The sequence below is a fragment of the Helicoverpa armigera genome, chromosome 11, assembly GCF_030705265.1.
Source record: "Helicoverpa armigera isolate CAAS_96S chromosome 11, ASM3070526v1, whole genome shotgun sequence".
In the NCBI taxonomy this organism is placed as follows: Eukaryota; Metazoa; Arthropoda; class Insecta; order Lepidoptera; family Noctuidae; genus Helicoverpa; species Helicoverpa armigera.
The window spans coordinates 11,982,181-12,003,578 of NC_087130.1; the positions used below are offsets into that span (position 1 = coordinate 11,982,181).

At 48.5% G+C, this 21,398-nt stretch overlaps 1 protein-coding gene across 3 annotated transcripts; it reads right to left on the bottom strand.

Annotated features, from left to right (window-relative positions):
- Positions 1-1,257: 1,257 nt before the first annotated feature.
- On the bottom strand, positions 1,258-13,336 carry LOC110375569 (uncharacterized). 3 transcript variants are annotated; one of them, XM_049850641.2, is made up of 9 exons: positions 13,155-13,336; positions 4,774-5,367; positions 4,563-4,694; positions 4,364-4,486; positions 4,010-4,297; positions 3,698-3,861; positions 2,795-3,624; positions 2,485-2,711; positions 1,258-2,376 (listed from the first exon to the last, which is right to left on the bottom strand). In XM_049850641.2, the coding sequence occupies exons 2-9, from the start codon at positions 5,337-5,339 to the stop codon at positions 1,686-1,688; spliced, it is 3,021 nt and encodes a 1,006-aa protein (XP_049706598.2). In that variant the 5' UTR covers positions 5,340-5,367; positions 13,155-13,336; the 3' UTR covers positions 1,258-1,685. The 3 variants fall into 3 exon arrangements, with proteins under 3 accessions (XP_049706598.2, XP_063893046.1, XP_049706597.2); XM_064036976.1 differs by having other exon boundaries at positions 4,774-5,379; XM_049850640.2 differs by having other exon boundaries at positions 4,774-5,383.
- Positions 13,337-21,398: the final 8,062 nt, after the last annotated feature.

Consider the following 21,398-nt stretch of genomic DNA (forward strand, 5'->3'; position numbering starts at 1 on the left):
GAGAGCTTACGCTGCGTGCGCTGAGTAAACGGTTAAAGTTTCGCAAAAAATCATTTATGATAGAATTGTTCTCCTTTAAAAGTTCAAAAAAAGTAAGCGACAGCACATGTCTATCTTTTTAGGTTAGCTCACTATAACCTTGTTTATAGTTAAAGTCAGCGTTAGTTAATGCTTATGAGCTATAATTATCCATATGAACTTAGAATTATCTATTCCCGTGCCGCGCATGTAATGTTTGTAGTACGAGATTCATACAGCACACTGCGAACATTTTTGTTTATTCATATTTATCGCTATTTTGACTAAAGGGTTTTTGTGCTCTTGCAAAGGCGCTGTACAACCACCCCTAATTAAAGGTTACGGCTGTACATGACTATATGGTAAATTAAAGGAACCTAAACTAAGACCTATAAGCCGTACAGTCCCTACGACCCTAAGCCCTATAAGCCCTACAGCCCTAACCTACCATATAATTATTAATAAATAAATATATAAATAAGTACAGGATGTCTGCACCAAGAGACCTAAGGTAACAGACGGACAGTGGGTAGGAATTCCAGGTGAGGGTGAATGATGAACTCACTGCCAGTCTAGCAGACTCACAGGACTGATCAGAGATGGCTGAAGGTGTCTTGGCCACAGTGAGGGGTAATGAGACCAGAATAAATTCTAATCTGATTTATTTATGAATATTACAGCTTATGTACTACTTTTTCTTAACACACACAAATGTACAAATATCTTAGTATTCTATGCGTGTAAGATGCAACTATAACAATATTTAAAGTAGGCCGCGCGGAATGCTGAATCAATGGTCAAAGGTAGCATTGAACAGGCGCCAACATTGTGGTTTGACTAATTCGAACATACTTACCTCTTTAGATGAAAATATAACATTTTTATATATGTATATTTTTTGTAAGTGACTATAGTATAAACAATACGTCTGCCGTACTGTTTCAAATTTGGTTTTATTTGACGTGTCTCCCTCCAGTGTTTCGGACCTTTTTTGTGGTATGAAATCGCAAAAATGCAAATGCCTCCCGGTGTGGGTGCAGCGTCAGGGAGTCAGACTCTCACTCATTAAAACTCACCATATTTTTTCTGGACCTTAGTGTGTTCTGGGGCCGCGGTAAATCTTTCGAAAAATCCTGCGACCCCGGCAGGCCCTGTGTACACTGTACTTACATACAACGCCACTGCCGTCCAGCTAACGGGGATCGCGTACCATCAGGGAAGCAAGAGTAAAACAACAAGTTTATGTTCTTAGATTTGAACTATGTGTTTATTTTAGCTTCATAACTTAAGTGAAACGAGGGACGGGACAGTTCGTCAATAAAATATATGTCAACTCAAATCAATATACACGTGAAGGAGAACCTCGTCCGTGCGCTTGCGCACATGGCACGATTGAGTCCCGCTCACAACGCAACCGTACTATAGTACCGCGGCCACCAGTGCGGCGGACCAACCCTCACAACCCAGCGATGTCCGCCCTGTCACACGCAACACGTCACACGTCCGCACCGAGCGACCGCAACGCAACCAACCAAACCGAACAACCGAACAGGAGAACCAGTGCACAGTATCACACAGCGAGCAGCGCCCGCGCAACGTCCGGCAGCGCTCCGTCACACCGTGGTCTCGCGGTCCACGTGGATGTACTCGACGGAGCGCTCGCGCCGTCAGGACGACGCCGCCGACGACGCGCGCGACGCGTCGAACAGCAGCTCCTCCGTGAGGCGCCGGCCCGCCGCCAGCGCGCCCAGCAGCTGCTTGTCCGCGCCCGCGCGCCGCCGCCGCCGCAGCGCCAGCAGCAGCGCCAGCGCCGCCGCCGCCGCCGCCGCCGCCGCCGCGCCGCCGCCGCCGCGCGCGCGCCTAGCAGCCCGCATCGCGCCCGCCTCGTCGCCGCCGCCCGGGCAGTCGCTCTCGCCGTCGCACCACAGCGCGCGCCATGCACGCGCCCAGCGCCGCGCACGGTGCGCACAGGCCGCGCTGGCGTTGGGCCACGCCTCGCCCGGCGCCAGCGCCCGCGGCGCCGGCCCCGCGCGCCACACCTCCATCCACGCGAAGCGCGCGCGGCCCGGCTCGCGCGCCGCCCACACCACCAGCAGCGCGCCCGCGCCGCGCCCCCACCACGAGCCCGAGAACAGCTGCACGGCGTGCGGCCCGCCCGGGCACAGCGCGCGCACCAGGCGCCGCGACGCCGCCTCGTACACCAGCACGCGGTTGCTGGTGGCGCACGGCGGCGCCTCGCCCGCCGCCCCCGCGCCCGTCAGCGGCAGTTCTTCGCCCCACACGCGCAGGAACACCGAGCGGTTGCCCCTCGCCTCCAGGAGAAACGGTGTCTCACCGCACTCAGACATTCTGTTGCCACTGCCAGTCCAAATACCCACACTTAATATCCGATGTGCTATTGCGACTCTACCCATTTATTGAGATCTCCAGGTGTTCCAATTACAAAACATCTAATTGATGAAAGACCTGTAAGGGTAGACGAGCTGCACCCTGGTGCCGGGCGGCTGCAGGCGGCGGCGCGCGGCGCAGTGCGCGGGCGCGGGCGCGCGCTCCCAGGCGCCGCGGAAGTGCACGTGGCGCTGGTCCTCGGCCGGCAGCAGCGCGCGCGCCACCAGCTCCAGCTCCAGCGCCGGCCCGCCCGACACCACGCGCAGCGGCGCGCTGCTGTTGTCGCACACGCACGCCACCGGCACCTGCGCGCCAATACACCTTATGTCTGCGACCCAATACCGAGACATTACTCTAGAGCATGTTCGTGAACTAAGTTATTCCTTACTCTGTATCCAGGCCAAGGGGATTCATAGATTCGTAGATGCGGAACTCGCAGCGGAGCATCGTCTTCGCCGTCGAAGTCGAGGAGCGAGTCGTCTGCGAGGTCGGCGTCGTCCGGGCGCGGCTCGGGCGGGTCGGGCGCGCACACGAGGCGGCCGGTGAGCGGGTCGGCGCGCGTGCTGCAGCGCGGCTCGCGCCCGAACACCGCCGCCTGCAGCTCCAGCGCCACGCGCGCGCCCTCCGCCTGCAGCCGGTACACGCAGCGCAGCCGCCGCGCGCCGCCGCGCCCGAACCACAGCGCGTTGCGCGGCGACGCGAACGCGCCCGGCGCGCTCAGCAGGCGCGCGCACTCGCGCGGCACCGACCGCGCCCGCCGCCCGTCGTCCGCCAACGGCACGCCCTCCAGCCGCGCGTCCACAAATTCATAATGGAGAGCGAATTCCAGTGGATGAGTGGCAGTGCCGGGGAGCGAGGTGGCCGCCATGGACAACAGTGGCGCGGCTGACACGTAGCCGTCAGGGGGAGCGCAGGGACGCGGCGAGCGCGTGGCGTTGGCGAGCGCGGCGCGAGCGCACAGCGCCGGCGCCGTGTCGCAGTAGCGGCCCAGCGCGCGCGCGCCCGCCTCCTCCGCCCCGCCGCCGTCCCAGATGCGCAGCTCCACGGCGCAGGCGCCGGGGGCCCCGCCCAGCGCCGGCCGCGCGCGGGCCCCGACGGCCGCGAGCGCGGTGCGTGGGGTGGCGCCGCTCTCCTCGTCGCGCTCGCCGCTCTCGGCACGCCGAGGCTCCACTAGCGAGTATTGCGTGAAGCTCGAGAAGTAGATCCACACGAGATCACCTGCACAGAGCACAGACGTGAGCAGTCACACGCTCGCGCTACACACGATGGATGACAGCAGCGGGGAGGGTACCTGGGCGGCCGTGGAAGGTCCAGGTGCAGGTGGTGTTGGGAGGCAGCGTGTGCGCGGGTGCTCGCAGCTTGCCGCGCCGGCCGCGCCCGCTGCCCGCCGCTGTTGAGTTCGTTTCCTCCTCAGAAGAGGATGCTTTCACATGAAACTCGCAACGACGCGCCTCTCTGTTGTTATACCATTAAAAACGACAAACCCTTCGATTAACAATGTATTAAGAATATAATGATATAATTAATTTACTCAAACATAATACTTTATCATGCATATGTACGGCCGGGAAAGACCACGACGCGACGGTGGGAAATATGTTACCTTGCGTAGTCTAGCGAGTCGGAGTCGGCGAACACGACGTCGACGTCGAGCTCGAAGCCGCGCAGCGGGGCGGCGGGCGCGGGGGGGCGCAGCGGCGCGCTGAAAGGCGACGAGTGGAAGGCCACCAGCATCTCGGGGCCGCGGGACGTGACGCGCGGCAGCCAGTCGCCGCCGCAGTACTCCACCAGCACCGGGTCGTCCGTGGACGCGCCGTCGTAGAAGATGAGGCGGTCGCGCTCGCCCGTGCACTCGCGCCACGCGCGCACCACGCGCCCCGTCTTGTTGAGGCTGCGGACACCACAACGTGAGCACGGCGCCGGTCGCGGCTGCCACCCGCCACCGACGCGTACTCACCTCGCCATTGATATCGAACGCTTGATTTGCATTTTGTGAGAATATTCTTGTCGCACAGAGATCATCGCGTGCTTACACGTAGGAATATCCTTCTGACGCAGACTCCAGTAGCAGGTGACGTTCCTGGCAACGACGTAACATGTTAATAGAGACCATCACGATGTGATCTCAGTGAATTGCAAGTGAAGACCAGCGATACCTGGGGTACATCCCGGGGTAGTTGGGGCTCTGCAGGCGGCAGGGCTTGCGGTGGCACTCCTCGTAGGTGCGCGTGCAGTAGGTGCCCGGCGACACCGCGCCTCGCTCCAGCGGTGCCTCCATCGCGCCGAACCTGACACAGCATCGCCATACTGCTGTACTGGCTATTTCCACAGAGATCATTCCGATCGACCCTTAAGTGCAGCACTCACCTGACGACGGCATCCCGTTGGGCCAAGAACTTGTAACGCAACCGAAAGCCGAAGGACTCGCCGAGCCTCGCGCGGAACAGCTTGACGGAGACGGTGACGGTGGCGGTCTCGCTGTAGTAGAGCGCGGCGCCGTCCGCCTCGCCGCACCACGAGCCACCGGTGAAGGGGCGGCCCAGCTCCGACAGCTGCATGTACCCGTCGGGGCAGCCGTCCAGCGCGCCCGGCTCGTAGCGCCCCACGCGGAACTCGTCGAAGGCCAGCTGCACCAGGTCGCCGTGCGCCGCGCCGCCCGCCGTGAACGTCAGGTGGCACAGGAAGGGCGCGCGCGGCGCCGAGCGCACCGCCAGCGCGTACGCCACGCCCACGCGGCCGTAGTACGTGCGGTTGCACACGGTGCAGTGCAGCGGTTCGTCGCTGCCGTCCGCGCACTGCGCCTCGCCGTCGCAGTACGCGTCCAGGCGCACGCAGGCGCCGCTGCGGCACGCGAACTGCGCCACGCCGCAGCCGCCCGCGGCGCCGCGCGCGCCCAGCAGCACCAGCGCCGCCAGCGCCGCGCTGCGCCACATGCCGCTCACTGCCCGCCGCCTGCGCCGCCTGCGCACCACACTACCTATTCAATTACGTTTTTATATACCATCGCTTTTAGAACGCTAAAATGCCTTCAGCATCCACCTATTAAGGTATTAGTAGGCCTGAAACAACTTCAGTTTCAACACTAAGTAGGTAAGCAAGAATGCCTACTAGGTAGGTAAGTATTATATTATCTTCGAACGTAAATATGTCGTCTTCATCTTGGTACATGTATAAAATACAAATTCTCTGATCTCTGCTCCTATTAATCGTAGCGTGATGAAAAGTATCCTATAACCTGACCAGGAGTATAAAATATTTGTGCCAAGTTTCATTAAAATCCGTCGACTAGTAGTTTTTGTTTCCATAACGAGCATACAGACAGACACACAGACAGACAAACAGACAGACAAAAATTTTACTGATTGCATTTTTAGCATCAGTATCGAGCACTAATCACCCCCTCATAGATAAATATTTTGGAAATATATTATGTAAAGAAATTAGATTTTTTTAGCTATTTTTCTGTGTATAAAACAGTTCCTGTTTATCTTCATTATCATTAGAGGGCGTTACTGTAAATACTAGTGTCATGGCGGTACTGTGAACTACTGTGGATAAAGCAGAGCAGGTTTTGAAATATGGCGATAGTGAGCCTAAGTGAACGTAAACAATAAACTATTATACTTTGGTGGAAGAGGAATCGACAAGTGAAATAATAAACTTTTAATGTCGTTTCTTTGTTTTTTCAGGTAGGATTGTAAACCTGATATCTTTTGTTTAAGTGGTTAAAAAGTGTTAACTTATGTTAAAATAAAACTTTGTTTTTTCAGAGCAACACATCGTTTATTTTTTCGAAGATTCCCACTATAATTGTCTTATACATATGTGTCGGAGAATGAATAATGATTTATTTTTCGAGTAGCAACACTAGACTGAATGTTGTGAGCTTCATATTGATGTTTGACAGTGACAGTTGTCTGTGTCATTTCAATCTGTCAGTAGTGTGAATGTCGATGGAGCTCGCTCTCTTGCTCCTGAGACGTCGCCGGCGCCGGGTGTGCGCACTGACCGAGAAATATTAAGATGGCGGACGAACATCATCAACACGTGGATTCAAATCCGTTTGAATCTGCGACATATGTATATCGGGTGTGTCGTTCATAATCACATTAAATGAAATGTGTTAATATACTGGTTAATATATGTCGATTAACACAAAGATAAAAGAAAAATACGTAAAAATAAAAAAATGTTTTTTTCAAACAAAGTAAATGGAATAAAAATGTGCAAAAATTAGAACACCATATAAAAGTCAGCCATTACAAACAACTGAAATTCTCCCTTGAAAACTGACAGCTGTCAACTGATCAAAACATACGATACTCCTAACTTTATCACTGCTTTACACATGATGTTGTAAATTATAAAAACGAAAAATGACTCCTGTGGTTAAACCACTGAATGGATTAGGTTATTTTTTTTACAATTCGCCATAGAATATCATAAAGTATATGTGATACGATTTAATGTGATTGTGAACGACACACCCGATATATTTAATGTACAGAATTGAGCTCTCTACAGTTTTATTATAAGTATAGATTAGTTTCCGAACGTCTGTTATCTATCGTTTCATTCTTTTGCAACCGCACAGTATGAGTTTGCTATCCTTCCCTTTCTCTCCTATCCCGCTACAATATACCAGAAAGAGATGGAAGACACGCGCCGCAGCGTATTTCCCTTTCCGTGTTCAACTGGCGACATCGGTCTCGCGAAATCCACACGCTTTTGTTTTACTACGGAATCCTACGATCCCTTGTTCAATTCGCGTCAACTGAGCATGCTTTTGCGATCAAGTGGCGCTGGGAAAGGTTTAACAAAATCGTGTGCAGTTGAACCGAACACTTTTTAACCCCCGACGCAAAAACGACGGGGTGTTATAAGTTTGACGTGTCTGTGTGTGTGTGTGTGTGTGTGTGTGTGTGTGTATGTGGCATCGTAGCTCCCAAACGGATGATCCGATTGTAATGCGGTTTTTTTTGTTTAAAAGGTATGTCAGTCGGGAGTGTTCTTAGCTATGTTTGGTGGAAATCGGTTCAGGTCTTCAAGGTCATCAGCTCGTTAGCTAGATGTGATAGGAATGTTAGACGCTCAGTTTACTTGCTAGTATATGTGGGATCTGAAATTTGAAACACTAATGTCTTTTGGAACCACTGAGCTGGTCTGCTGTTAGGGCACGAAGGTAGGAGACGTAACCCTGAACTGCCTTTTAGTAAACCCATCGAGTTTGGGCTCGTTGAATTTGTCTTGACGAGTTCTCTTCATGTTTCTGATTGACGAGAACCTGATGCTGGAAATGGGATGTGGCGGATGAAACCCTGGAATGCCGGAATGAAACGGATAAACCGATTTACATTTTTGCTTAAAATCTAGAATGTCCAAAGGTTAATTTTTATTGTTTCTCAATCTGTGCAATTCTCCCAGAGCCAGTTTGTCATGAGGATTGTTAAACAGCTTCCTATGGCCGAGATTGCATATAGCGACCCCATCTTAAGATAAAATAAATTAAATGAAAGAAGGAAAAATTAAGGAGCTCCTTTAAAAAGCATGAAATAAAATAAAATTATAAATTTAAAAAACCCCCGACCCAAAAAAAGTACGCAATAATTATGACAAAAGGTTAAAAACGCTAAACCCTATAAAAAGCAAAAATAACTTTTAACACTACGTAAACTAAATTTTGACGTGTCGGGGGACCGCTTTTTACCTTCATAAATACTTACATAAATCAAATGATACCTACCTAATTACAACATTCGTTTAAAAAAAAACACGTATCTAAAGTAATGAATTAGAGCGGTCCCCCGACACGACAAAATTTAGTTTACGTAGTGTTAAAAGTTATTTTTTGCTTTTTATAGGGTTTAGCGTTTTTAACCTTTTGTCATAATTATTGCGTACTTTTTTTGGGTCGGGGGTTTTTTAAATTTATAATTTTTTGACTTGACTCTTAGACTGTTTGAGTCTTCAAGAGCGTGTTGAATCGGTATCAATAGTAGACAGTAGGTTGTATTTATTAACTCAATATGATTTCAATGAAATATTACATACAATACAATTAATGAAACATTTATTATCAGCACAAAAATAACAAAAAAAAAAACATCGACAAGACTATTTTGCTGAACGTTCGTTTTGGTCTATGTTCACAACGATATTAGTGCACGTTTATTTTTAACAGAACGGCCGAACTGAATTTCTACCACTTCTGGTTAACTGGTTTTTGATGACAGTAACAAACAATAACAAATTGCAATGAGAAGAGCGCGCGCGAATCCAACTTCGGGCGCTCTCGCCTGCTTCGGCCCGCACGATTTATCCCGAACATTTACGAAAGCGCTAAATCAGTACGGATTTGTTTCGAATAGACAGGTTAAAACACCGTGTTCAACTAAATTACACACTGTTTTGTAAAACTTCTTTTAACGTTGCTTGATCGCAAAAGCGTGCTCTGTTGACGCGAATTGAACAAGGGATCGTAGGATTCCGTAGTAAAACAAAAGCGTGTGGATTTCGCGAGACCGATGTCGCCAGTTGAACACGGAAAGGGAAATACGCCGCGCCGCACACACGATCGCGGCGCGCCTACAGCCGAAACGCTCCCGCCGCTGCGCCGTTACATTCCAAAAACTTTTCGAATCGCCGCAACAACGCTCCACATTTTTATGTAGAAATAATTAAATAACCGCACCGCTTCGACTCAAAAATCGCATTTAAATCAGTGGTAGTGTATCCGGCGCACACAAGAACTAATCGTGAGTGACAGTGCATCAAACCTACCCGTAGTGGAACAGTATCGCAGGCCTGCGACCACTATCCAGCACATGCAAGTCCATTTTCCCTTCACCAACGCCCTTAGCTTCACTCATACTGTGTCTCGGTTCGCCTATTCATTGACCAATTTATTTTCCCGCAACCGCTACGGTCCTCCGTAGAGCCCAGCGGTGGTCTACTACCCACCTCCCCCACCAATACGACATATGAAACCTCACACATTCTACAAATACATCTATAAACTCTGATGTTGTGCTCAATGCCAACTCACTATAATTATCATTTAATCATAACTACTGATTTAGAACAGAACTTGGCTCCTAGGTATGAGATCTCAATAACTTTTTACGACGAAACGATTGCTCCGAGAGACTTGATATTAATTACATCTGTTTTGTTGCTCTCATAGTTAGGTCACAATAATTTAAAGATATTGATCGTGTTGTGTATATTAATTAATTGTAAATTATTGTGTATTTCATCATCATCATCCTCCGAGCCTTTTTCCCAACTAAGTATGTTGGGGTCTGCTTCCATATTGTTTTTCGCGGAAATTAAATAACTTGCAAATAGTACAGCCATTTCTTTCATATAGGATAAGTGTCGAATAACAAGTATGACATTAGCACCGCTCATCCTGCGTCTGAGCGCCTGATGCTTATTTGCATTAACAATGTTGTAATTGACATTCACCCTTATGTTGGCCTCGACTTTCTACTCTTACCTTTATGAATACTAGGACACACTACAATATCTATACAAATAATACATCTGAAGAAGTCATTTTTGTACATAGAAAATATAGAAAAAAAAAACACCATGTTCTAGCATTTTTGGAATTATCCCTGTTTATCTGCTTGTTTGTGTGCGCATCAAGTAAAATCTACAAAATCGATACTAACAACGTTTATATTATGTAAAAAAATACGCATTTTGGGCTATAACTTAGTCTTTATTTCATCTAAATCAGTTCAGTCAATCAAAATTCATAATTAACTAGCTTCCGCCCGCGGCTTCGCCCGCGTCAAGTTTGGTTATATCGTGTTTCCAAGAGAACTCTTCAAACGTCGTGAAAGCGTAACAGACAGATAGAGTTACTTTCGCATTTATAGTAGGTAGGGATTGAATAAATTCAAGTAGTAAGATATCATAACACCCGCAAGTTAGTCACTTGCGCTGACGTCGTTTGAATGGGCGCTGCAACATTGACATAAACACGAAGTATTTGTACCTACGAGTGGTGATTACTATTGCAGTGCTGATAATAGTAGTGATTGGTCATTGTGGCGATGATGATGGTGACAGAGAAAAGGTGATAGTGATGACTTCTATGGCCATGATGATGATGGTTGACAGAAGATGGTAATGATGATAAGGGTGATAACAACTGTGCTTTATGATAATGACGTTGGTTATGATGATGGAAAGTGGTTATGATGATGATGATGAAATATTAATATTTCAGTGTATTCTTACACAAATAAAGGATCACAAGTACCTAGTTGATTAAAAACATAATTGACCGGTAATTGAAAAGAACAGTGTAGTAGGTATAATAATGGCGTCCAAGGTCGATTTCGTTCGGTCCCCCGACACGCCAAAATTTAACAAAATTTCACAAAAAAATGGCATCATCTTCCGAATAGATAGTCTGACATGCTTAGTTGGTTAGCACTTTTTTGTTAGGGTTTACAATTTTTCATGTCATAATAATTGTGTACTTTTTTTGGGTCGGGTGTTATGTTTAAATTTTTAATTCCTTTTATTTTAAGATGGGGTCGATCTCGGTCGGTCGGTCGCTTGTGGGATCTGGATCGAAGCTGCTTAATAATCATGCCAAACTGGCCCTGGGAGAATTGGACAGATTCGATTTTGAGCAGAAATATAAATCGGTTTATCCATTTCATTCCGGCATTGCAGGGTTTCATCCGCCATATCCCATTTCCGGCCTCAGGTCCTCGTCAATTGCAAACATGAAGAGAACTAATCAAGATAAATTCAACGAGCCCAAACTCGATGGGTTTACTAAAAGGCAATCCAGTTTTTCATCTCCTCAGTTATCAGGGTTCAGGAAAAATCTTCGAGCCCTAACAGCAAACCAGCAGCGATCGCGCCAGCCGTTGTTTAACCTTATTCACACGTATACATAAATTCTTAACACGTTGAAAATCGAGCACTTAGTAAGTATTTGTAGTAAGGTTTATTTTTGCATGTGCACAGCTTTTGACATTAAGAATGCTCGAAGGCGCGCGGTGTAAAATAATAAGAGAAGCTGACCGGCGGCAGACGTTTAGCTCCAATTGCATCTCACGCTCCGATCGGCTGCGGAGCCGACTCCGGTCTGTGTGAAAAGAAAAATGCGCGCCGATGCTCTCCGAGCCGGTCTATCTGAACGGACCTTTTTTTTAACGCCTTTAAAAATCATCAAATGACCCCCCCTGCTGTGGGTTAGCAGCGGTGAGGGAGTGTCAGACTCTTACTGACTAAAAACCGTCGTGTTCCGTCATAGGCCTTTTATGTACCAGGGCCGCGGTATCTCTTTCGAAAAACCCGCAGACGGACCCTAAAGCAGAGATAAAGTTAGGAGTATCGAATGTTTTGACCAATTGACAGCTGTCAGTTTTCAAGGGAGAATTTCCGTTGTTTGTAATGACTGACTCATAAATGGTGCTCTAACTCTCGCATTATTTTTGCTTTTTTTTTTCTTTGTGCTAATCGACATAATGAATATTAATCTTAACGTGTTTGATTGAATGTGATTAGGTACGAAACACCCGATATTATGCCATATGCTATTTCTCAGACTGCAAACTGTACTGCAAACTAAACGATAGTCGACCGATAGATGATCAGATGCCAAAAAAAAATTTCTTTAAGAAAATCGTGAATTCAATCAAAGTTATAAGTCGGTCTGATACCGCCCAAAACTCTGATTGTTTTTATGTACTTACTACCATCATCATTTATCTTCTTAGGATACTGATTTAGAAGTTCGCTCAAACTATCGACCGATTTAAAGTTTGCAGTTTATGGGTACTCTTAAGGTTGACATACTACATCCATTTTACAACTTATAAAAACCACGTACGAAGTCGGGGGCAACCACTAGTAAACAAAATGAAGTTTGACATCCATCGCCAGGAGCCCACAGCCTGAAGCAGTGCAGCAACATGGTGATGCAGCCAGCGCGGCGCACCACCTGTTGTGATGCGGCCTGCACTGCCCACGACACGCACACGGTCACAGCCTAATGAGTTCCTATATACACTATCACTCTGGCAACGTCGACATCTTCCCTTGCAGTCACAGACTAGACGCTGCGACCAACTCTTGACGAAGGTAGCGGGTGTTTGGTAACGTCACCACATAGTACACTAGCACGACACCTCGCGACACTGTGGCAGGCGTGCGCGCACTTCACGTGTATTTTATTACATACCATTAATATTGTACATATTGCTCTGTTCGTTGCGAGGTCAATCATGAAAATCAATAGCAGAAATTAAACTTATCCTGATAAGGTTACGTACCATTAGGTATCATTGTTTTGATTTAATCTTCACCACAAAAATGCACTTTTACACTCACTTTCTCAACTAACTAACCTAAAAATATTTTAGCACAGGTTTCACACTAACTGATTAAATGCAGTAAAAAGTTTCCGTCCTAGAGGAGCATAATGGTGGGTGGTGTGTGGGCCACACGTCCGCCACGTCGCAGCCACGAGCGCCGCGCACGTGTGCCGCGCGACTGACGGCGCCCGGGCTCAGCGGCCCGGACCTTATCTTACTCGACTCTCCTTTTGTTGTCATATTCTATGATACGTGCTACATAATCAATCTTGAATGTGCGTACATTATTGCTGGACGTACATATTCTATAATTTCGTGAGCTACTGGAAGCACTATGAATTAGATCTTAGGTTAACATTAGGTGCATTTCTAATAAAAGTGGAAGTTTTACAAAGTACATACTATCCATGGAAGTGTGGGCAGTCATTCATGTCGGCTAGAGTAGTAGAGCACCAGCAGGTGGGGTCTACGCGGCACTCGGGCTACCTGCGCGCACTCATCCTATCAGTCACTGCACTGTAGCGCGCGGCCGGGGCGCGGGGCGCGAGTGGCGGCGGACGAGCTCCCGTGACGTAACGCCGCGCCACACTGCAGGCCCGGCGCCCGCCGCGCCGCCCCGCCCCGCGCCCGCCCGCTGCGCGCGCACCGCCCGCTGCACCTGTCTGCAAGCGAGCGAGCTTGGACCACTTACAGGCATCGCTCTGATTGCACACGAAATCATAAAATAATCTCCATCCATCCCGCTTAGTAAACATAAATAAAGCCCTCACCTATCATTTGAATGCCTTGTCGTTGTAGCTTCCTCCATTTTCGCCTATCGAGTGCCAATTCTCTAATATCCCTATAAGTTACCGCCTCAGCTTCTCCATAATTTACTTAGTAAAGTTATACCTCGAGCGAGCCCTCCCCCCACTTTTTTCGACCTTCCCGTCCACGATGTGTTTACTAGTGGTGACAGAGGTATCCAAAAATTGTCCTCTTCTGTTCTCTATGTTATGCAGTTGCTGTCTCTTAGTTCATTTTCGATAGTATCTTAAACATACAACGCAACACTCAAGAGGTAAATCCTAATTGCATTCATTCTTTGTTAACACTTCTTTATTGTAGCTGCTTAAGTAATAGGTAGTTATGGGCAAGGTGTGTGCTAGCCAACATGCTTATATATTGACTTGTTTTTTATTTTTATATAAATTTATGTGTATAATTTTGAATGATATTTTTCATATTTTATATACGGTATAGGAAGTGGTGAAGGTTTGGTTAGGTTAGGTTAGTTTTGGGTTAGGTTAGGTTGGGTTAGTTTTGGGTTAGGTTGGGTTAGTTTTGGGTTAGTTTTGGGTTAGGTTGGGTTAGTTTTGGGTTAGGTTGGGTTAGTTTTGGTTAGGTTAGGTTAGGTTAGGTTAGGTTAGGTTAGGTTTTTTTTTGTGGCAGGAGTGGGAAATCCTCATGGACACCCCGAGGGGTAGTGCCGGACTCTTACCGGCTAAAACCCACTCCTGCCGTCCCTTGTTCCCCTGACGTGATCAGGGACCTGTTAAGTCTTTTTGTCTTATGTTTTATCTTAGGTTTTTATTTGGTGATACGTGGAATCTTAGATCGTATTTTGTATATATTTATATATAATAAATATTGATATATATTTACATAGTTGTATATAGCTTTATAAAGTAGTTCATGTGTATTCTGTAGATATCATATAGTCCCAGTATTTATGCATAATAACATCTCAGTTTTGTATATAATACATTGTCAGTTTTGTGTATAGTTGTTTATAGTATAGTTTCATTATTTGTATATATTAGATTATAAATTTTTGTATATAGTTGTATAAATAAAATGGTAAATATTTGTGTATAATTGTATAAAATAAATAATTTAAATAATATAATAATGTAAAAAGTATATTTGTGTATATATGCATATGTAATAAGTTGGCGATCTTATTGTGTACCCCATGCTTACCAGGCCATATTACTTCTAATAAGGTGGAAGCATGGGTCAGGCTTCTTTGTTCCTACGTATGATTTTATTTGCAATTGTTTCGGCATACTCTAAAAATTTTTCTCGAACCTTCCGTTTATTCATTATGTGGCAAATATTTTGTAGGCTCAGCTCTATGTCTAACTCCTGTTCCAGTGTCCACCGTTCTCGCGAGAAGATAGGGCATTCTAGGATGATATGGGGGACAGACTCGATCGCACTGGGGTCGCAGATGCACGATGGGTTCTCCTTACACTTGAAGCGGTGCAAGTATTCGGAGAACCCGCCGTGCCCCGTCAACACTTGTGTTATTACCCCACGTGGCAGAATTTTTCTGACGATCCTGTACGCGTCCGCAGCGTCCGGCAGGAAGATCTTTGTGACCCCCGCTGTTGCTCCGTTTCCGTATCTCCGATTCCATTCGCCCAGCGACTCCAATCGGATCTGCCGCTTGACGAATGAAACCGGGCAGAGGTCGTAATCTGGCCTGGTTTTGTTCTTTAAAGCCGCTTCCTTGGCCAGGTGGTCGGCGCGCTCATTCCCCTCCAGTCCAGCGTGTGCCTTTACCCAGAACAAGGATGTAACTTTGCCCTGGGATAAAGCCACACTGAGGTTCGCCCTTGCTTCCACTGCCAGGGCGTGGAGGGCACTCTGGTTGGTGACCGTTTGCAGGGCTGCTTTCGAGTCGCTGTATATGCCAAAAGTGCCCTCCCGGCGCCGCAGTATTTGCCTGGTGGCTACGCATATGGCCAGGAGTTCTGCCTGGTAGACAGTACAGCAGGACGGCAGACTGAGTTTCGAGGACTTGATCTCGGCCTCTCTATCCCAAAGGGAGAGTGCTGCGCCGACCTTGCCCTCGATCTTGCTGCCGTCTGTGAAGAACCGTATCTCCTGGCTGTTGTGGGTTTCCACATGTGACTGGTCTACCAAACTCACGAACCCCATGGCCGTATGTTTCGCCGGGTGCGGCGTATCTGCGAACGCTACCACCCGTTCCACCTCACGACCAGCCAGCGAGGTCACTCCCTTTTTCATTTCGTACAGCGCGGCTGCTTCCTGTATTCTAAGGTCGAGCGGGAGCAACCCCGCCAGCACAAGTGCCGAATGCAGTGAGACGGTGCGGTAGGCTCCACACAGCTTCTGAGCGAACCCTCGCTGGACCGAGTTTAGGTGCTTTTGCACACCGACTTTCTTGGCTGCTGGCGCCCAGGCACTGGCCGCGTAAAGGATCACCGGCTCCACCGCCGCCGTGTAGATGCTGCGGATCACTTCGGGGTGTAGTCCCCAGCTCACCTTTGCCGCTCTGGCCAATTGTTTGTAGATGTTGATGGCCTTCTTACAAACATTTGCGACGTGCGTGTTGAAGGTGAGCTTGTGGTCCACGGTTAGCCCCAGTATCTTGATTTCTTGAGACATGCCAATGGCGACCCCGCCCATGCTCAGGAGGGGGACATCGTACTTTAGCTTCCTGGTTACGACCATAGCGCATGTTTTGTGTGGCGCAAATTTCAGCTTATTTCTGATGCCCCACCCCCGAACATACTCGAGGGCGGCATTGGCACGTCTCTGGATTTCGAGTGCCGTATCCCCGCTGAAAATGAGGACGACGTCGTCAGCGAACGCCTGACAGTAGTCGCCTCGCTGTTCGAGACCTTTGAGCAAGGGATCCAGCACCAGATTCCAAAGGATAGGGCCTCCGATCGACCCTTGCACACACCCCTTGTTTGTGTCCCTGCGGCATTCCGCTCCGGCATATCTGACCCGGACACACCTGTCGTTGAGGTAGCTGTCTATCATCCTTCTTATGTTTACCGGGCACTTTTCCTCAGCCAGTCTGGTCCTGATGGCCGGCCACCATGCGCTATCGAAGGCTCCCTCTATATCAAGAGAGACAACAGTGATCAGTTTTTTGTCATTTAACTTTTCCTTGATATGTTGCATCATGGTGTAGAGGGAGTCCTCGGTGCTTTTTTGTGGCATGAAGCCAAACTGGCGAGTACTAAGCCGCGGGATTAGATGCCATTTGAGACGAGCTACCATCAACTTTTCTAGGATTTTGCCCAGGACAGGTAATAGGCCGATGGGCCTGTAAGACTTCGGGGCGGTGTGGGTGTCCTTCCCTGGTTTTCGGAGGATCACCACTGTTGCCTCCTTCCAGGCTCCGGGGAAGTGTCCCTGCTCCAGACATTTATTGGCCAGAGCGAGGAAGATCCCCGGATCGCGGAAGATGGCTTGAGCACAGATATCGGCAGTGAGACCATCTGCCCCGGGAGCTTTTTTCGGGTTGAAGCTATCCACCGCCTTTTTAAGTTCCTGTAGCGTGAACGGTGGGTCATGGTGTTCATCATGCGACCACACGTTCGAACGATCGGCAGCTTCACGAGTACGGCGGTGGTCCTCGGTTTCGCCCTCTTCCGAGTCCACGGGGTAGAAGGTCTCCGCCAGGAGCCGCGCGGAGTTTTCTGGGCTCAGTGGCAATCCGTCCTTGACCAGGGGCACATCCTCACATCTCCTAGCGGTGCGACCGATGACCCTATAAATCCCCTCCCATACGCCCTCCCCATCCTGTTTCTCGCAGAACCCCTTCCAACTCTGCACCTGTGCCCTTTTGGCTTCTAGCTCATATTTTTCTTTTGCTTGCAGGTACTCATCAACGACCTTTTGTCTCCGGATCGGTGCAGCGCAACGTATGCGGTGTTTCCTGGTGTTGACCTCTTTCTTCATCTCGACGAGCTCGGTTGACCACCACGGTAAGTTGACTAATCTACTATTTTTAATTTTAGGTATTGTATCCCGACTTGTTTTAATGATGTTATTAATATAATTTTGAATGAACTGGTCTAAAGATGTTATGTTATTGATTTTGTTTATTTCTATAATATTGATTTGATGTTCTTCTTCCATTGGGCCAATTTCTCACGAAATTGACTCCAATTGGCTTTTTTGGTGTTGAATATTCTAGTTTGCCTGTTGATATTTATACCTTTTGATTTTTCTAATTTAATTTTGAAAACTATACCGTTGTGGTCCGAGCTCGTAATGCCGCTCTCGACTCTCCAGTCCTCAATTAGACCAAGGAGTCCTTCCGAGCAGGCTGTGAGGTCAACGAAGCTGGTGAACTGCTTTCCTCCTCTGATGGTGTCGAAGGTCGGAGTATTGCCGGTGTTGAGTACCTGCAAGCCCATGTCCTCGAAGCTGCCAGCAACTTCTTCCCCCCTGCTGTCGATGATTGAGCTACCCCACCAGGTGCTCTTTGCGTTCGCATCGCCCCCGACTATTATATTTAGGTGACCCATTTCCTCTCGGATCCGCCTTAGTTGCTCCAAGTATGGCTCTATGGGCTGGTCCGGTTCAAAGTAGAATGAGACCACCGCAATCTCCCAGGCGCGAGTACGGATCCTTACCACCGTGATGTTGTTGGTGGTAAGTTCTGGACACTGCAGCACGTCTAGGTCGTGGTTGAAGACGGCTATTGCCGACTTTACAGTTCCTTCTCCTTGGTCGGCGCTCTGGAAGATTCTCACTCCGTGGTAGTCTCGCATCTTCCGGATCCCGCCCACATACGGCTCCTGGAGCAACGCCAGAGCAACTTTCCTGTCGCCAGCCTCAATGAGCAGTTCTTGTGTGGCTAGGTTTTTCCTCTGGAGGTTTGTCTGGATGACCGAGTACTCTGGGTCAGGTCGGGGTCGATTTGCTCGCTGGCTGATTCCAGGTGCGGTAGGCTCAACCTTAGCAGTAGGCTACTGACAGACGGGATAGTGCATCCCACTTCATTCGGACGGGGCACTCGCTGTCGAAGGCGTTATGGTCGACTTTGGGCATTTTCGCCAGAAGGCAGTTGCGGCATTTGGGAGGTTCGGCTGCTTGTCTGGAGGGGCAGTCAGCTCGGAGGTGGAGGTCTCCGCAATGAATGCAGACATCGGCTGTTTCCGTGCACATCTTTCGAGTATGACCGTAGCGCAGGCAGCGCGTGCACTGCACCAGAGGTGACTGGTCCAGTACACGCACCCTCTGCAGGTCGATGTGCAGTCTTCCCGCCGATGTCAGCCTCTGCCATAACGCTGGGGACACCTGCAGAATGATGTGGCACGTGTGGGGATTTCTCGTCCTGCGACGGTATTTGATGCCCATTCTAGCATCCTCCGCAGGTACGTCCCCAATCAGGTGGTGATTTTGGCATTTTATTGCCTGGATGACCTCCTCGTCCGAGTGACAGGAGAGGACGTCCTTGATGATTATGAGCGGGTCCTTGTTCTTCACTTCTTCCACCATCAGGTTACCCGCTCTCTTGATCCTCTCCGTCGCCCTCGTCATTTCCTCCCGGGATCCAAAGCCCACGACTACCTTCCGGTCCCTTGCCTTCCTCAGCCGTTCGACCCTCGTGCCCTCATTTTTTGCATCGACCGCCGTCCTCAGCTTCTCGATGACCACTTCACCGGTGTCTTGATCGCTGGTGGATGACACGATCACCGAGTGCAGTGGCTCTCGGAATTGTATTTTTGAGGTTGCGGCGATCTCTGCGAACGTCGGTCCCTGGCCAGCCACGTAGCGTGGCGCCTCTTTAAGTTGTTCCGACAGAGCCTGCGTGTGCTGTTTGCAGTCCTCCAGGGCCCGGTTGTGGCTCTGGAGCGAATCCATGAGCTGATTCATAAGCTCTGTCGGAAATTCCTGGCGAGGTGTCTGTTGAGGTGGGATGGATTCCGTTGTGTTTTCCAACTCGGCACTTGTTTCCTTATCTGCCCCTGCCTCCTTGACGAGGTGGTAGAGTCTCTCGGCTGCCTTGGTGATCTCATAGGCGATTTCCTTTTTTAAGTTACGAGAGCTCACCACCTGCATTTTTACTTTTGAGAGGCAGGCTTTGGCTTCGGTCATCCTGTTCATGTACCGAGTTGGCTGTGTTGTTTGAGAAGGTGGCGATGACAGGATTATTGTTTGCTCTGGCCGTGACTCTTGTGGGAGGATTGTTTTGGGCCTGAGCTTAGGTGGAGATCTTTTCGGGGACTTTGGCTGAGGTGAAGGTGTTTTCTGAGGGCGGGCCTCGCTGACTATCTCAGCCTCCCGCTCTTCAGGACTGTGACAAACTGATGGTCCTGCCTCAGCTACTATTGAGCTTCCCGATTCCGACCTCTCTACTCTGGCCTTGAGCTTCTTCGCCACTGGAGTTCTCATGCCGAACATGGTCAGGGGAAGGGTAAATACAATGAATTAAATCCCTGTAAAGGGGGGATAGGTCAAATAAATAAAAGAAAGTAATAATGTAAATCAATATTCGTCAGCAATAGTCATAAAGTATATATTATAATAATAAGTCATAAATTGTGGTAATAAACCAGGTCTATATTTTTCAAAATTTGATTTTTAAATATATTCTAAAGCTAGGTGCAGCGGTCAAAAGACTCGTTGCACGGCGTTAAGTAATATTTTGTCAGGGGGTTGGTCCCCAGTCAATTTGTGAGGTTGAGAGCCACTAAATAAATGATAACTTTTCCTGCTTAGATTGGCCCTAAAACCTGCACAAAAGTCGATTTATTCGAGTTTAGGAGCCCCGATTACACCAAAATTAGTATTTTCCGAAAGGGAGTATGGCTTGAATGCCAAATCCGTCAAAAAATATTTTTCGAGAAATTTGTCCCAAAGTCCTTCCCTTTCCTATAGTAAATTTTTCACGCTCTTACTTGCGACTAAAGGGCGGGTGGGTGGGTGGGGCATTTTTTGACGTTTGGTGCGGCGTAGAGGGACGTGCGATACGTCAAAAGACGCGTCTCGGCGAGCCCTAGCCAGCTGTCCAGAAACTAGAATAGGCTTTCCTAGAAATTTTGAAAATTTTGCTAGAAAAACTGTAAAATTTAGTGTTTTTTAATAGAAAATATTTAATTTCGACGTCCAAACCTACCCAAAATCGTGCAAAATGCAGTCAGGAAGACAGGTCGGAGTGGTAAGTATTTAATAAAATTTTTACAATGAAAAAATCTAGTCAGAATTTTGATAGATAATTAATTTTGTGTTTTTTACAGGTCGAGAAGGGTGGGGGTGTCAAAAAATCGGGTCACACCGCTTCGATGTCGCGTTTGAAGGGTTATCGCGTGCTTACAAGCCTGTTGTAGCTATTATACGCAAAAAACCGCATCAAAATCGGTCTCCTTTGAAAAGTTATCAGGAGTACTTACTAGTGTTTTTATAGGGCCTTAGGTGGATTTCGGGCGTCTACTATTTGTATGGAAACGGATGTTTCGCGAATTTTTTGACGTTTGGTGCGGCGTAGAGGGACGTGCGATACGTCAAAAGACGCGTCTCGGCGAGCCCTAGCCAGCTGTCCAGAAACTAGAATAGGCTTTCCTAGAAATTTTGAAAATTTTGCTAGAAAAACTGTAAAATTTCATCATCATCATCAGCCTATCGCAGTCCACTGCTGGACATAGGCCTCTCCAAGTGCACGCCACTGAGATCGATTTTCGGCTACTCGCATCCAGCTCCTGCCAGCCGTCTTGCGCAAGTCATCACTCCACCGTGCCTGAGGACGTCCTACACTACGCTTGCCGAGTCGTGGTCTCCACTCTAGAACTCGTTTACCCCAACGGTTATCGGTTCTTCGGCTAATATGGCCAGCCCACTGCCACTTCAGCTTGCTGATTCGGTGGGCTATGTCGATGACCTTGGTTCTCTGAC

Bases quoted from the DNA above. Each gene is read 5' to 3' on its own strand.
- LOC110375569 (XM_064036976.1), bottom strand. From the start codon at position 13,183: ATGAATGACTGCCCACACTTCCATGGATA. The intron at 4,487-4,562 runs GTATCGCTGGTC...CGTCGTTGCCAG, and splicing joins TACCCCGGGATGTACCCCAG to GAACGTCACCTGCTACTGGA. The intron at 3,862-4,009 runs GTAACATATTTC...GTATAACAACAG, and splicing joins GACTCGCTAGACTACGCAAG to AGAGGCGCGTCGTTGCGAGT.